The sequence below is a fragment of the Chelonia mydas genome, chromosome 1, assembly GCF_015237465.2.
Source record: "Chelonia mydas isolate rCheMyd1 chromosome 1, rCheMyd1.pri.v2, whole genome shotgun sequence".
NCBI lineage: Eukaryota > Metazoa > Chordata > Testudines > Cheloniidae > Chelonia > Chelonia mydas.
The window spans coordinates 233,500,213-233,515,308 of record NC_057849.1 but is presented as its reverse complement, the minus strand read 5'-3'; the positions used below and the strand labels follow the sequence as shown (position 1 = coordinate 233,515,308).

The 15,096-nt window shown below is 38.8% G+C and overlaps 1 protein-coding gene across 6 annotated transcripts in view; it reads left to right on the top strand.

Annotated features, from left to right (window-relative positions):
• The window catches only part of AEBP2 (AE binding protein 2), a 93,145-nt gene that overhangs the window by 29,532 nt on the left and 48,517 nt on the right, over positions 1–15,096 (top strand). For all 6 annotated transcript variants that reach the window (XR_005227916.2, XR_006288330.1, XM_037916007.2 and 3 more), the window contains exons 2-3: positions 2,950–3,157; positions 8,078–8,185. Coding sequence is in view for 4 of the 6 variants with exons in the window: in XM_037916007.2 (XP_037771935.1) it covers positions 2,950–3,157; positions 8,078–8,185 (316 nt within the window). In the remaining 2 variants the exon portion in view is untranslated. The remainder of the gene's footprint in view (positions 1–2,949; positions 3,158–8,077; positions 8,186–15,096) is intronic.

The following is a 15,096-nucleotide window of genomic DNA, read 5'->3' as shown; positions in this document are numbered from 1 at the left end:
TCTCATATGCTTATTAGGCACTTTGAGGACAGAACATGATTCTTAGGACACCAGTGCAAGTCCAGTAGTCAACACACATCTTTTCTTACCCTACCGTCTCTGGGTTTTTAAGGGCATAATAAATGGTCCACCCATTAGGAAGCTCTGCCTTTGAGATCTAAACCTTGTCCTGATGAACCTGATGAGTTCTCCTTACAAGCCTCTTACTTCCTCTGTCATTTATCAGTGAAAACAGCTTTCCTGATAGCTATCACATCTGCTGAGAGGGTGAGGAAGTTCAGTGCTTAGATGACCATTCCAGATTACACTGTGGTCTACGAGAGAATCACCATGAGGGTGCATTTACCTTCATGCCAAAGGTGGTGTCATATTTCCATCTACTTCAGTGCATTTCACCGGGGTGGATAAAAATGATTTCTTTGATTTAAATAGGATTTTTTTTATTTAAATAGGTTTTTTCCTCAAAAAGGATTTTATCAAAAAATCCAATCTAAAGAGTTTTAATTAAGATACATTATAGCTCAATATCTCATCATGGAATAGGGATTATAAATTCTAATTCTATAGTATGAGACAATATATTCATGTAATGTTAAGAAAAGTTTGTAAATGAGTTCCAATAGTTCATGGGTTAGGGACCCAATCTTATGGGGTTTCAGGGGCTTCTGTATAGATTATTTAGGTTAATCTTTCTATCTACCCAACTGGACTCAGATCTCAGTCTAGAAGATACCATCAGAGATGCTTAGTTTTGCAGTTCTTAAACTGTGGATTTGTCTCTCCAGAGAGAACATCCTTGTTAACAGCAAAAATGTTTTTAAATAAATAATGTATAGAGGTGAGAAATAACAGACCTCAACCCTATTGTACCTCTGCAAATTTGCATACACAGAGTCAATCCCTTACCTCTCTCTAAAAGTGCAAAGTTTCAAAAAGTTCAATGAACAGAAGATTGTTGGGGGTGGAATAAATCTGGACAAGGAGAAGAATGGAGAGAAATGTGAGAAGGGAGGGACATATGCTTTTTTGTTAAAATATTATTTGTATGCTGTTGAAGAAAAAAATCCAGAATAGTTAAGGTTGTTTTAGTTAAATGAAACAATCTAAATGTCTGTCTGGTGATGTTCTCCTCCTAATACAGCGTGGGAAGAAAATCCTCCAAATATTAATGATTAACCTGTTGAATTGGAGATAGTTCACCTCCCAATGACTTCATAAATATCTGCTTCAGTTACCTTGGTAAACAAAATAACCAAACAATCATTCATTTTCTGATATAGCTGTAAAACTAATCTGAAAAGTTTTCAGAATAAATCACGTTAAAAATGTATAGAGTGTACCTTCTAAAAATGAAACCTACATCTATCTCTGAGTTGTGAAGAATATATATGAAGATTATAACCATCAAGAATGCACTTTTATGTAGAAATCCATGATAAAATAGAGTCTTCCTGACTAGTGATTTAAATCATGATTTAAATCAAATCCACCCTGTATTTCACCACTCTGTATCTTTTCCAAATCCTCAGTCCCGTCCAAGGGAACCTCTTCTCCATGCCCCAGGTGTAAAAAGGTCACTACTTTCAAAAGACCAAGTCATTTAGACAGTCTAACAGGTTATTTGTATGTAGCCTGTTGGGAATGTGTCAGGAAAACCCGTTACCAAACAGACTTTCACTCTGGATTGGTAGATGTATAGAATATTGTCACATCTTAGCCAGGAAGCGGGTATTCCCTGGTTTAAAGACCCAGTTGATGAGATTTATCACCGCTTCAGTGGCGAGTCTTAGACAAGTTCCTGTGGTGGAGATATGCAAAGCAACAACTTCCAGTTCAGTACAGACATTCACAGAGTATTACTTTTGGACTTGACTTTGTGCTTGAATGCCCAGTTTGGCAGAACAGTGTTGCCATCCAGGTTTAGCTAAGAACTTGTCCATCATCCCCTTGGTGGAATGTTGTTTGCTAATCTCCCACAGGTAGCAAATGGCCCTTGAAGAAGAGAGGTTACTTTCTAGTGACTGTTGTCCATGCTACCCACCCACCTTTCCCTCTACCTCAGTTCTGTATAACATCAAACCTGCATTTTCAGAAAAGGAACTGAGGGTAATGGTGGGGGGTGCACTCCTAATATAGAGCAGGGTGATGGCATCACTCTTGTGACCTAAGGACGTGCCTTTTTTCAAAGCATTCTGCAGCTGAGCATCAGGGAAACCTTATTGCTGAAGTGTGAATATATGAGTGCCATTCTTGAAGAGCATTAGTTACTGATAAGTAACCTCTCTAAAAAAAACTAGGGTGTATTATTAGGTTGTATTGGGGACTGGATTTTATTAGTTGACTGTTAAAGAGATGTGAGACCTTTCATCTCTAGATCTGGCTCTTGTAAAAACTGCAAATCCTATAATATGACAGCACTTCGGCTTCTTAGGGTTCAGTTTTGATTATTGATTAACAAGACGTCAGATAACTCAGCTCAATCAATTTATTAAACATAGACAAATCAGCATAGATAGAGAAGTTCATACTTTATCAACTCCAGGGAGCAAGTTTGCAGTGATCACAGCTTACATCGTTCATCTGTGTCTGTTCCAAATATTAGCCCAACTTAATTTATATTGTCCTGGTTTACAACACAGAAAATTAATAGACCTTGCTCCCTCTTTCTTACCTACTTACATACTGTACCATTCTGGATGTTGTTAGACTGTAGAAGACAGATAACATTAGGCATGCGAGATCTACGCTAATAGTATCTGGCGCACAGTTCATATTTGGCAAGCCTCAGTAGAATATACATTGTGTTTTTGACAACTCAATAGAACATACATTTTATTTTTAATAAAGTCTACACATACAAGAAGTCAAACTAAAAGACAGATGTTCATTATCAAGTGTTTGCCATGTTAATATGCACCAAGGAATAACATTCTCTTTTTTTCTTTATAGCATAAGCAGCACTATCATGGACGTAGACAGCACAATTTCCAGTGGACGTTCAACTCCAGTTATGATGAATGGCCAAGGAGTTACTGCTTCCTCGGCAAAAAGTATTGCTTATAACTGTTGTTGGGACCAGTGCCATGCTTGCTTCAACTCCAGCCCGGATTTGGCAGATCACATTCGCTCCATACATGTAGATGGTCAGCGAGGAGGGGTTGGTTTTATTTCTTCTTTGCTGTCCTCTCTCCATGCATTACTATTTTGTAGCACTTTTATGAAGTTACGTAGGCAGTTTTGCATTTTCAAATAACTATCTTTACCTACGTATGTTTGTTGAATGATAAAATTAGATGCCAGCTATTGCAGCTTTATTTGGAACTGTTGCAGGCTAGTATATGTCATCACAAATTTCTGTGAGTAGATAAAATAGCTCCTATTAGGAAATGCAGTGTCTAAAGGGAATGGGTGCTGGATGATTTATACTAGTCATTCTGCTTAGGGCTTTTTAAAAAAATGGATTCCTAAAGTTAGTCTCCTTTGTAAATCTGACCTGATATTCAAAAGTTCTAAGCTCCAAATTTTAAATCAAATTAAGAAAAAAACCCTAATATTTTAAGTTGACTTGCATACGTGATGGATTTTTTTCACAGCAGTTTGGCCATAACGGCAGTTGTCACAGATACAGTGGAAGATAAAGTATGTATGTTGGGTTTTGATTTAGGTAATTGTGGGTACTTAACATTCAACTCTTTCTTGCCATTTATTTTTTAAAAAAATCCATTTAAAAGCTTTTGTATAAGGATTTTTTTTTCCCCCCCGTGCCCTGTTTCCGGTTCCAGATGTTATCATTTGAGTTGCAATTACATGGTTTTAAAGTGGAATAGTTAATTTTTGGAACCCTGTGCTTCCTCATAAGCTCTTTATTGTTGTTATGCTTCCTTTGATACTTTTTTTGTAAGCGAGGAAAGGATTGGTTGTTCGCGGTGTTGGTCCTAGGATATTGGAGACCAGGTGGGTGCGGTAATATCTTTTATCGGACCAACTTCTGTCGTTGAAAGAGACAAGCTTACATAGTGCTCTTCAAGAAAAGACCTCAAAGAATTTGTCCACAGAGATGCTGGTTATTTGGGTGCTAAAGCTGTTAGTATCTCTTTTAATTACCCATAGTTGGAACTTTGTTTTCTAATGGTTTCTAGAGTACATATTACTGCATACAGCTCAGAGAAAAGCTACATTTGACCATTTTAAGAGTGTAAAATGTCTTTGGCTTGGCATTGAATATGTAATAGTGTTGGCTGGCATTGGTCCAGTTCATCCTGAGAATGCAGGATCTCGTAGTTACAACAGTATTTGTAGTTTCTGTGACAGGTCTCTACAAGATGTGCTTTGTATTTTCAGGCAGTGCATAGTCTTAGGCCTTGTTAATACTTGGGGAATTTTATATATATATATATTACTTGCTCTGAAAGCTGCTGGCTTCGTTATACTAGTGTTAATTTGAAGCTACTTCCCGAGTTAAGTATTAAGAAGCCCACTGTGTTACAGAGCATTAATCTGTTCCCTTATCAACACATGAAGCCTTCCTTGTTCTCATAGAAATCTGTCTGAGTTTCTTAAAACGATATAGTTTAAAAAAATAAATTGAAAGCCATAAAATTAACGTGGTGTCAGTGATGTCATTTCAGAGTAAACTGGTTTTGGATTAGATATAAATACTAGAGACCCATCCAATTTCTATATCATGTAAAGTGTATCAGCTAGAGTGGTGTCAGTCACTCATCCTAAATTCCTTGGACAGGTAGAATCATTACTTAAACTAGTTTGTGATCAGTGTTTCTCAGTTTCTTCATGCCTGTTCTGACAAGGATCTTCCCTACAAATAGGGCATTAAAAGTCATTAACTTCTATAGAATTTAGAATTGTCCAGTTTTGGATATAATAACTCATTAGATCAGTCTGTTATTAAGGGAGACTTGATGGTATGATTGTATCTTGTTAATGTTATTCCTTAGCAGGATTTAATCTTCCTGGTAGATGTTAGGTAATATTCAATCGCAGGCATTGCAGTGCAGTTAGCCAGTCTCAGACATTTTACCGTGCGCAAAATCTGCAGAGTTGCCATGTGAAGATCTCTGCATATGTTCACCAACCGTTACGCATGGAATCTGGATTACAGCAATAAAACTGCTAGTCCACATCAGTATTCTGCCAGCTTTCACACACTCTACTCTTTCAGGCTTTTTTAAAGTTGGATTTGTTTTTTTGAAGCTTTCGTGTTTCTTTAATGTTTGCATATTTCTGTGTAATATGGTATTCTTGGGGTTCTAGTTTACAAAATCTGCTCTGTGATAGACTATCCTTTTGTTTTCAGAAAAGAGAAGGTTGCATGAAGCTCTGAGTGTCTGAATTGCAATCTGTCTACACTTGTCCGTTTGTGTGCCTTGCTGTAGTTTGGAGTTTTTTGTTAAAAATTAAAATTCTTTAATTTGGTAAGAAAGAGACTGTCAGGTTTGTTTCACAAGAGTAGGTGTATGTGCACCACCTGTAGGTGAATAGCTCATGGCTTTGAATAGCTCATGGCTTTATTGTGGAGTTTTCAGACCTACTTATGCACAATGACTGTAGCTTGTAGAGAACAAGAATTATAGGCAAGGGAACAATGAGGCACATTCAACATAGTATGATTAAATGTAGAGGCTGCATAGATATATAGATATATAAAATATATGTTAAGAACTAATACCCAAACTACTCATAGGACTTTTCCAGTGTGGGCCCCAAATGGTACATGTTCCTGGAGGTTAATATAAACCTGAGGGTGAATGTGAAGGCCATTCACAAGGATGGCCTTCACATTCACCCTCAGGTTTATATTACCTCCAGGAATATTCTATACATTCTATATCTCAGGCCCGTTAAAGGATGGATGGAAGCCAGAATCCCATCCCACTCCCTTTCCTGAGGTAGGAGAGAGAACATGAGGAAAGCCGCAAGGTACACGGGACAGAGGCATACCCACCCATCATGAGCTGCTGTGTCCAGGACCAGTCCCCATGCAGCCCATTGCGTTATATGGACCTCAGTCAAACACTTTCAGACCCACCAGCCACACTGGAACCTTTCAAAGTTGGAACAATTATAATTGAAACACCCAAAACCAGATGTCCAACATGCCAGGTGAAAAGTGAAAACCCATATGGCAGTTTCACAGTTTTGCCATTGGGTAAAAATCCATTCCGGATCCCCAAATGATGATCAGCCCCTGCCATCAAAGGAGATCCAACATACTAGTTTAAGGGTCGGGCTGAAACAGGGAGCTGAAAATGGCTGTTCGCCTATGCAGCAAACCATTGCAGCCTTCTTCCTCCTCCAGGAAGGAGCCAATCACCCTATCCCATTGCCACCCTCACCATCCACGGGTAACAGTGGTAAGTGGGACAGGCTCTGGGACAGCACGAGGGGGAGGGTGAAGGGGAAAAGGAAGCAGCCACCTTTCCCCCCGGTTATAAAGGAAAAGGAGAGAGGGAAGCAGCAGCACATGGAATACAGTTGTAGTTGCTCTTGGTTGAGATCTCATCTCTCCTCCTCCCTCCCCCCAGCCCCTCATGTCAGTGTTCCCTGCTCCATCAAAGCTGCCAACAAAGTGATCATTTTCTTTTTACCCACGGACATGAAATTAGAAAATACCTTGGAAAATTAATTAAAAGAGGTGCTATCAATTTAAAGACACTTCTGTATGATGATTTTTTACTTAATCATTTTGCAATTAATATGTTTGGATAGAATAGGAAAGCAGAAAACATATAAAATCACAAAAATTGGCCTGGGAGATTGGAGGTGGATGTATATATAAAATAACTTTTTACTCTTTTTAAATTGCCAAAATATGAAGGTGTCCCTTTAGTGCACAGTTTTTACTTTTTCATCTGCTTAGGTTTCTGCTCCAAAGACCAGAGAACTGAGATCTATTTTTTTTGTAGTAAGCTAAATAGAACTGTGTGTGCAGGGGAAAATGATCAAAAAATTACAGAAAGAATTATTTCAAATTGATGGCATATACATGTTTGTTTGAAAGCCGTACTTAGGGTCTCCGGACATAATGATTAAAGACAATAACCTCAAATTCAGCAGTTCCGTCCTTTGAAAGTGAATATGTATTTAAAACATGCTTTTTAAAATTACTTGAATGTAGCTGCGTATGGATCAGTTAATCTTTGGAATATGATGAATAATAAAAGCCTAGTTAAAGCTTATGTTGGAGGGTTGTTTGCTGCTGTTGTTTTTTGTCATCAGCATTTTGAACCCTGTGAGGATGTGGAGAGAGAACTCAGGAAAGTAGAAGTTTGAGTTTTATGGAAGGAAAGAAATGGACATAGAAATAATGGCACCTTAGAAGGAGTGTTAATTCATATGTATATCTAGAAGTAAATTCCTTTTCCTCCATCATCCAGAAGCAGTTAGATTCCATGGTGATAAATCCCATAGAAAAACCCAGTTACCTATGGTAGGGGTTAAAAATCATACTGGGCAAGGACATCTTTTTCATCCTACAATAAATATGTCTGGATATATGCTGTGATGGGAATAATGTGAATATGTGGTTTAGTTTGGAGCCTCCAAAAATTCACTAATGTTGAACAGTTATTTAAATACTTTTTAGTACCTTGAAACAAAGTTTTAACTTGATTCCCTCATATAGAAGAAATGGATTGTTGCTTTTATATGAGACTAAACCATTTTGTCCCTTTCTCTTACGAGAAGAATGTAAGGGTGATTAGTCAGTTTGGAGCTTTCTTTTCCTTTCTTAGTATAGATATTAATCATTAGAGGATTTCAATATTTGGAAGATATCTCTAGGGTTCATGGTGTAGCTCCTGAACTTACTTATGGGGGGAAGCACTTGGGCACCAAAATTTTGTTCCAGAGAACTGCCGTTATGAATGCCTGTGGGCCTTATTTCTTTCCCAAAATTCTGGGCAAGCTGTTATGAGAAAGCAAATAATTCTGATATATTTATTCAGGGCCTAAACACTTTTTGTGTGTCCTTTGAACCAGCATGTTTTGTATTCATAACCTAATCAAATAGCGTTTTTAGACTTCTATAAGAATTAATGACCTATTTTTCCTTTATTAGGTATTTGTTTGCTTGTGGAAAGGTTGCAAAGTATATAATACACCTTCAACAAGTCAAAGTTGGTTACAGAGGCATATGCTGACACACAGTGGGGACAAACCTTTCAAGGTAAGCTGTTTTTATAAGAAATCATGTTTTGTATGTTGAAAATGTTAAACAATTTTACTTTTTATGTCTGGGCTACATTTTTAACACAGGAGGATTTTCTAGAAGTATCAAGAGAGACAAACTTTGGCCAATTGCACTTCGTTCATCATTTATATTATTATAGCACATGAAGGTTCCATCACTGTATGAACACAGATGAAGACACAGTCCCTGCCCCACAGAGATTATACATTTATTCCCAATGCCTTTATCTGAAGTGGTATGGGAGTCTTAAATTTAACTGTCTTTCCTGAAGCTCAGCTTCCAGTTTAACCTACTGTTTATGCTGAAAACAGGTGGACGCATGACTCTTACTCTTGGGGAATAAAAAAGCATGTGAATCCTGCATCTAGATGACAGCCATTTTTGCAAACAAAATTTAGTTGAAACCCAGTGAGCGATATTTATGATCAACATATTTCTTCTTAATGTAGTAAGGAAATGTGAGTCAGGAATAGAGGTCCATATAGCTGACTATATTTCTTGCATAGCATTTTCTAACTTTCTCTCTCTCTCTCTTTCTCCCCCCCTAATCTGTACCTGTGATTCTAGGTATAGTAGTGTTTATCATTCCCATATCCACCTATCCGTTATTAATGGGTTGCTTCATCCTCTTATGGATACAGTGGGGCAGTTCATAGCTGTCAATCCTGGATCACTTGATGGTAAGTCCCACCCACACTATTTCCAGTCTGAAGTTCTCCCTCCATGCAGGGTTCATCATTTTGATGGAACATCAATTTGGGCTTTTCTTCCTCTTTGATAACTGACCTAGGTAGTATTTTTTTCTCTCTAAAAAGTAGTACTATTTTTTTCCTGGCTACTCTATTCCGTTTTCTTTTTAAGGCATTTATATTTCTCAAATAGAATTTTTTTGTTATAATGACCTCTGCCAGACGTTATTTCTCTGCAGAGCTCATGTTTGCGTCATGGCAGAAAAAGAGACGCTACGGTCAAAGTCTGAGATGAAAAAATGCAATCCATCTCTCCAACCTTGTATGAAAACTAAAGTGTTGCTTTTCATCGCAAACTGCATAACATAATCTGAGGATTTCTAACTGAGAGGATGAATGACAAAGGGCAATTCACTACCAGCCCTCAAGCTTGTTTAAGGGAATTAAATTGGCATGGAGGTGATGGCTCCTATTTTTAGAAGCTCAACAGATGGGTCAGAGATCCTTAACACCTCCAGATATGATTATTCCAGTAACTGATCCAGCTCTGGCTGCTAGTCCTGGAAACAATTTTGAAAGTTATTGTATCAGATGAAACTTTTCCTTTAATTCCACCTCACTTTGAGATTTAAAATGGGTATTTTCTGCGTCATAAATGGAAGCAAGTGATGGTGATTGTTCTGAAAGATCATCTCTTCCTGTAGCTTTCTGGTGGCATGCAAACTTGTATTGGGCCTAATCCTGACTAGATAGGCCTGTCCTAATTGTCCGTATGTAGCAGTTAGAGATGTCAGATACATTTTTTTATCATCAATCTGCCCAGGCCATCAAGATTGTTCCTGTCAACGTTTTAGTATGGTATAAACAAGCAATTGAAAGCCATAGGCATTCAACCAAGACATTACTATAAATCATGGAATTGTAGCCCATGAAAGATTAGGTTAAAGATAATCCAATTTTAGAGACATTTGCCTTTGAAAATGTAGTCTTTATAGAGAAGTACACCCAACAAATGATGATGAATTACTTCATCTTCAGTTATAGTTGTCATAGTTAGTTACCTAGCAAAAGACAGAAGCTTCTATAAAGTTCCCAGCCCCAATGGACTTCAGCTTTTAGGTTAATGCATTTGCATATAGGCCTGGTGAGAACTCATACATCTAAACGTCCAAGCAGTTTGTCTTAGATGAAGGCATCTTATGTTACATGTACTGATATTGCTAACCGGTTCCCAATACTTTCTGGCTAAGGTTGATGAAAGAACTCTCTAAAGACTATAACTATTGGTCAGTAGCGCACATCATGGCTCTGTCTGAGTAATTTCAGCATTTCATCCTATTATCCTCTAATTCTTTGCGTGTCTGGTGTATTTTTCTTAAACTCTAGTGATTTTTTTTTTTTTTAAACACCTCCTGTGGTAGCTTTGACAAGGGGGGAAGTTTGCATCTCCAGTGGAGCTTACTGCCCTCTTTTTTTTGGTTCCTTTCAGAGACTCTAGCACCAAATGTAAGCATCAGAAATCAGACTGAAGTAATCAAAGCACCCATGTGCCATGATTTCCAGGTATTGAGGAGTAGACTGTTCCCATATATACACATATGTATGGGGGCAGCGTCTTTACTGTCTGTACTTGACCGGATGGAGAATATGCTATGGCCAGTGCCAAGACTGGTTGAACTAACAGTATGGGTGCCCACCTCTGACCTAATGTGCTGGATGCTCTTTATTAAGGTTTTCTGGACTGCAGTGTTAATGGCTTACACTGGTAACCACTTGTCTTTCATTTGGAAAATGCCATTTTGAGCAATGGAAGAGTGTTTCCACCTTCTGTCCTTCAAGAACATGATTAGTGAGGGAGTGCATTCGGATATGAGGTGCAGTCATCCTTTGCCTGTTGTATGGCAGAGAGGATAGGTAGCATTGATGATACAGACACATGGCTGTGATTATCTGGCCTTCATATAGTATTAATTAAAGGCTCAAAGATCTGCCATATCACAAGAAAACCTCTTTGATGAAAGGTAGTGTCTAGTCTCACTAAGGCCAAAGAGAATTTGTACCCCCCAGTTTCAAGTATATTATCCATTCATCATCCTTCATGTACAACAGGAAAAAGTTTTTTCAAGAGGCCGACTTTGGGGTCTGATTTCAGGAGTTCCCAAAGTCAAATTGCTCAGCATCCTAGCAGAAGCCAAAATGTTCTGAGTCCTATTTACACACTCAACAACTCCTACTCTCAGCGAAGCCCTGTGTTTGCTACAAGTTAGCACATAGTTAACCCTGGTCGGTATCTGCTTCTCAGAAACTTCTTTTCAGGTTGACTGGGACCTTTTGTTCCTGATGACCCCAGTCAGCTCAAACAAAGGATCCTCAGCAATATCCAGTTACAAAAGCTACTTCAGAGAAATCCCTCCAAATTATCCCCTTTGAGAATCATTTGAGTTCTGTCATACCAGCAAGAGACATTGCAGGAAATCTGATCCCATCAAACCTGAGATACCTGGTAAAAGGTGGGAAGTGTTGTAATTTCAAGGAGGGCTTCCTGATACCTAGAAAGCCAATCCTTACATGAATTCCTGAGGAGCCAAACTTCACCGGTTAAGGAGAATTTCATAATGTCTCTGGGTGCTAGCCACTAGTGTTCATGATTGATTACCCAACATTCTGTCTTGTCCCCACAAAGATCACTGAAGTTCATAGAAGTCCTACATGGTTCAGACATGATTCTCCTCAAAGCCTTCTTGCCCCATGATGGGATCCAGAACATTGTGGATTTGGCAGGCAGGATTTGCCAGAGTAGGCATCAACAGGAACTGTGCTACTAATGTCACTGCTGAAGGCCAAAACAATGTATGGATTAGTCACGACACAAATGTGTATACTGCAAGACCATTCATGTGGCCACAGAGCCTTGTATGGCATTCAGTAAATGTACAACTTCCCAGCCTTGCTGACTTGGTGGCAGATCAAGGGTCAAACTGCAGTTAGGCATGGACTTCTTCTAATCTCCAGTTACTCCAGTGGGATTGTGAACCCATGCAGAGAGACTGCACAATTCAAGTACTTGGTCTCTTCAGGTATTGCAGCAGCTTCATATTAATGTTATGGAGATGAGGGCTTCTTGAAAGCACAGTGGACTTTCAGAGAACTGACATTTGAGCCACTGTGTTTCGTATAAGTGCTAAAAAAGAATCTCACTTCCTTTATTAGGAAGCCTTTCACACGTGAGATTGGGCTGTCCCCCACAGGACATTCCTAGTTGCCATTTACGTAGCACAAAAGGAAAACAAGATTGCAGATGTGCTTAATAAATGGGTAATGGACCTACCAAAATTAAGGGATAAGGATAGTTAGTGAATGAGAGCTTTTTTGGGTGGCACCAGAGAGATCTATTAGGTACATTCCAGAAGATTGAGTTACCAATGTTCTATAGAAGGCACTGGGAAGAAATGCATTTCCACAGACTCTTGTCATAGCAAAAGTTCTGATCAAACTCAAGAGATTGAGTAATTCTACGACCCCCTCCCCCAATGCTTTGGTTTCACGTGGGTCTCAATCCCGTTAATGATAGTAATGGCTAATCCCATCAGCATGAGACTTTGGCCATATTTTATCACAGAACTTGGGCACCTCTGTACATCCCAGCTTAAACTCTCTCTACTTGTTGGCATGGGTCTTACAGTTCAAGAGCTAAGTACTGTTGTGGTGGAAATTAAGGTGATGTGTCTCTGAGAGTCCTGATTCAAATCCTTTTAGTTTTCTGAAGGCATCTCATAAGGATGAATGATAATTGTGGAGATGCTAACTGATTTTTGTATCAGTCTTCACTACAGAAGATACTGTATGGGGTGGAAGGAGTCTTACACTGGGCCTTCACATGTTTAGCTAATAAAGATGAGGCACTGTCAGACTGAGATGGCAAGAAGACTTGCTGGAACAAATAAAATACTGCAGTTTAAAAAGACCTAATGGTACACATCCAAGAATGTAGTGGCTGAGTTGCAAACAAAAATGTAATCTAATTAAAATCGCATGGGCTCCTATAGCAGGACTAGAAGGGTAGTTAGTGTTGTGCCTATCTTTATAAAAGGCATTAGGGTTGATCCTAGGAATTAGACCTTGGAGCTTTTCTTCAAGTCCAGAAAAACTGGTTGAAAAAAATCAGAGAATTCTAAAACGTGTGTGATAGGAACCAACTACCAGGGCTTTTACAAAAGAAAATTGTGCCTGTAGTCTATTAAAAGTAATTGAATGTATCTATAAAAAAGCAATTAAAAAAACTGGTAGTTATAAATGGTTTGGATTTTCAAAAATCCTTAAACTTAGTTGCTTTGTAAACTAATATGGAGTAAGAGGCAAAGTTTTATCTTGGATTAGAAACTGGCTAGAAGAAAACAAGAAACTGGAAAAAATAGTTAGTTCTCAACTTGGCAAAAGATTAAATAGAAGATTGAGGAACTTCAGAGGAGCAGATCAGAGTTAAGCCATATGTCTTGTTGACAAATGTAAGATAATGCATACTGGAAGGAATAGTTTGAACTGCTCATACACATTATTAGGTTCTGAATTAGCTATAGACTTGTCAGGAAAAAGAAATGGATGTATTGGGTATGTATACACTGCATGCTAAGCCTGGGCTGTGTCTCAGGTTTGAGCCCACCCTCATCTGTCCACACACGGGTATGACTCAGGGTAAGCAAGCACTCAGAATCCTCCTAGTGCTTCTGGTTGGTTAGAGCTAAGTCCTGGTGTATCTTGGGTTCATGTCCCATGTCATTTTGCAGTGTGGACTCAGTTCCAGCTGCAGAGCCAAGTCAGAAGGTCTGTGTAGTACAGTATGGATGCATTAGCACAACTGAGACTTGGGTCCAGCAATTGTAAACCCAGGTTTACAATGCAGTGTACACACTCAAGTGTGCAGGCTTGGAACCGAGTCCATAATTCTAGGTCCCACAGACCTGTGTGTACAATGTAGTGTAAACATCCATTGTGGACAGCTCAGTGAAAATCTCTCTTCCTTGTGAAGCAGTGCTCAAAAAAAAAAAAGGCAAATAGTGTTAGGATTTATAAAGGATGGGAAAGAAAATACTAATGAAACTATAACAGTATATACATCAATGGTACAGATTTGTCTGGAAAACTGTTCAATTCTGGTCAGTCTGTTTCAAAAAGGGTAGAGTAAAAAAGGGGAGAAGAGCTACTATTGATTAGAAAGATTTCTTATGTGGAGAGGATGAAATGACTGTTTAGAGAGGAGACTAATAAACTGTAAAGAAGGTAAAGTGGGTACTCCTGTGCACCCTTTCTTTTAGTACAAGAAAAAGATGTGTTCATTAAATTGAAGGATAAGCTTAAAAGGGGTTTGGGGGGGGGGGGGGGATGTATGAATCAAACTCTTAAAAAAAACTAGTCTGGAATTTATTGTGATAGATACCGCTGAGGCATTCAGATGTGCTGGATTAGAAAAGACTTCAGCATTTATGTGGTTAATGAGAGTGTGCACCATTACATTAAATAGGATTAAAATATATATTTTTAAGAAGTATGTAAACCCTCATGCCAACCACTGAAGGTTTGTCTGCACTGCAATAGGGTGGCATGACTGCAGCGCCTATCGGTATACTCAAGCCAGCTTTGATGGGACTAGCTATTGACAATAGCAATGTAGCCACGATGGCATGGGCTAGTCACCTAAGTACAGTCCTGCTCAGGGCTGTGGGTATAGAGTTGGGTGTCTAGCTTACATGTTGTTCCCCGAAGATACACTGTATGTTTGAATGAATTCTTATTAGTACACCACTTTCCGCACAGAGTTGAGGATTATGTTGATGATGGGTATTTCTCTTTTAATTGATTACGGTTATGAAAGTGTTTTTGCTCCCTTAGGAAGGAACTGATGGAAGACTATGGCCAGCCTAGCTACATCATGAGTAGTATGAGATGCTTCCTTGAGTCAAGTGACTTAGATCTTTTGGGCTGTGGTAGTCCACACACACATGGAACCAAGGGTGGTAATTTGTTGCAGTACTTCTCTTCAGAGAGCTATAATTGCATATAACTGATTACCTCTTCCAGAAGAGAGACTGTCTGCTTTATACTTCCTTAGACTGTCCTGTTGTTTGCTTATCACAGACACGATTAATATTGAACTTTTAATGATCTCAGCCAGCCTGATCATTCCACAAAGTGGATTGTAGT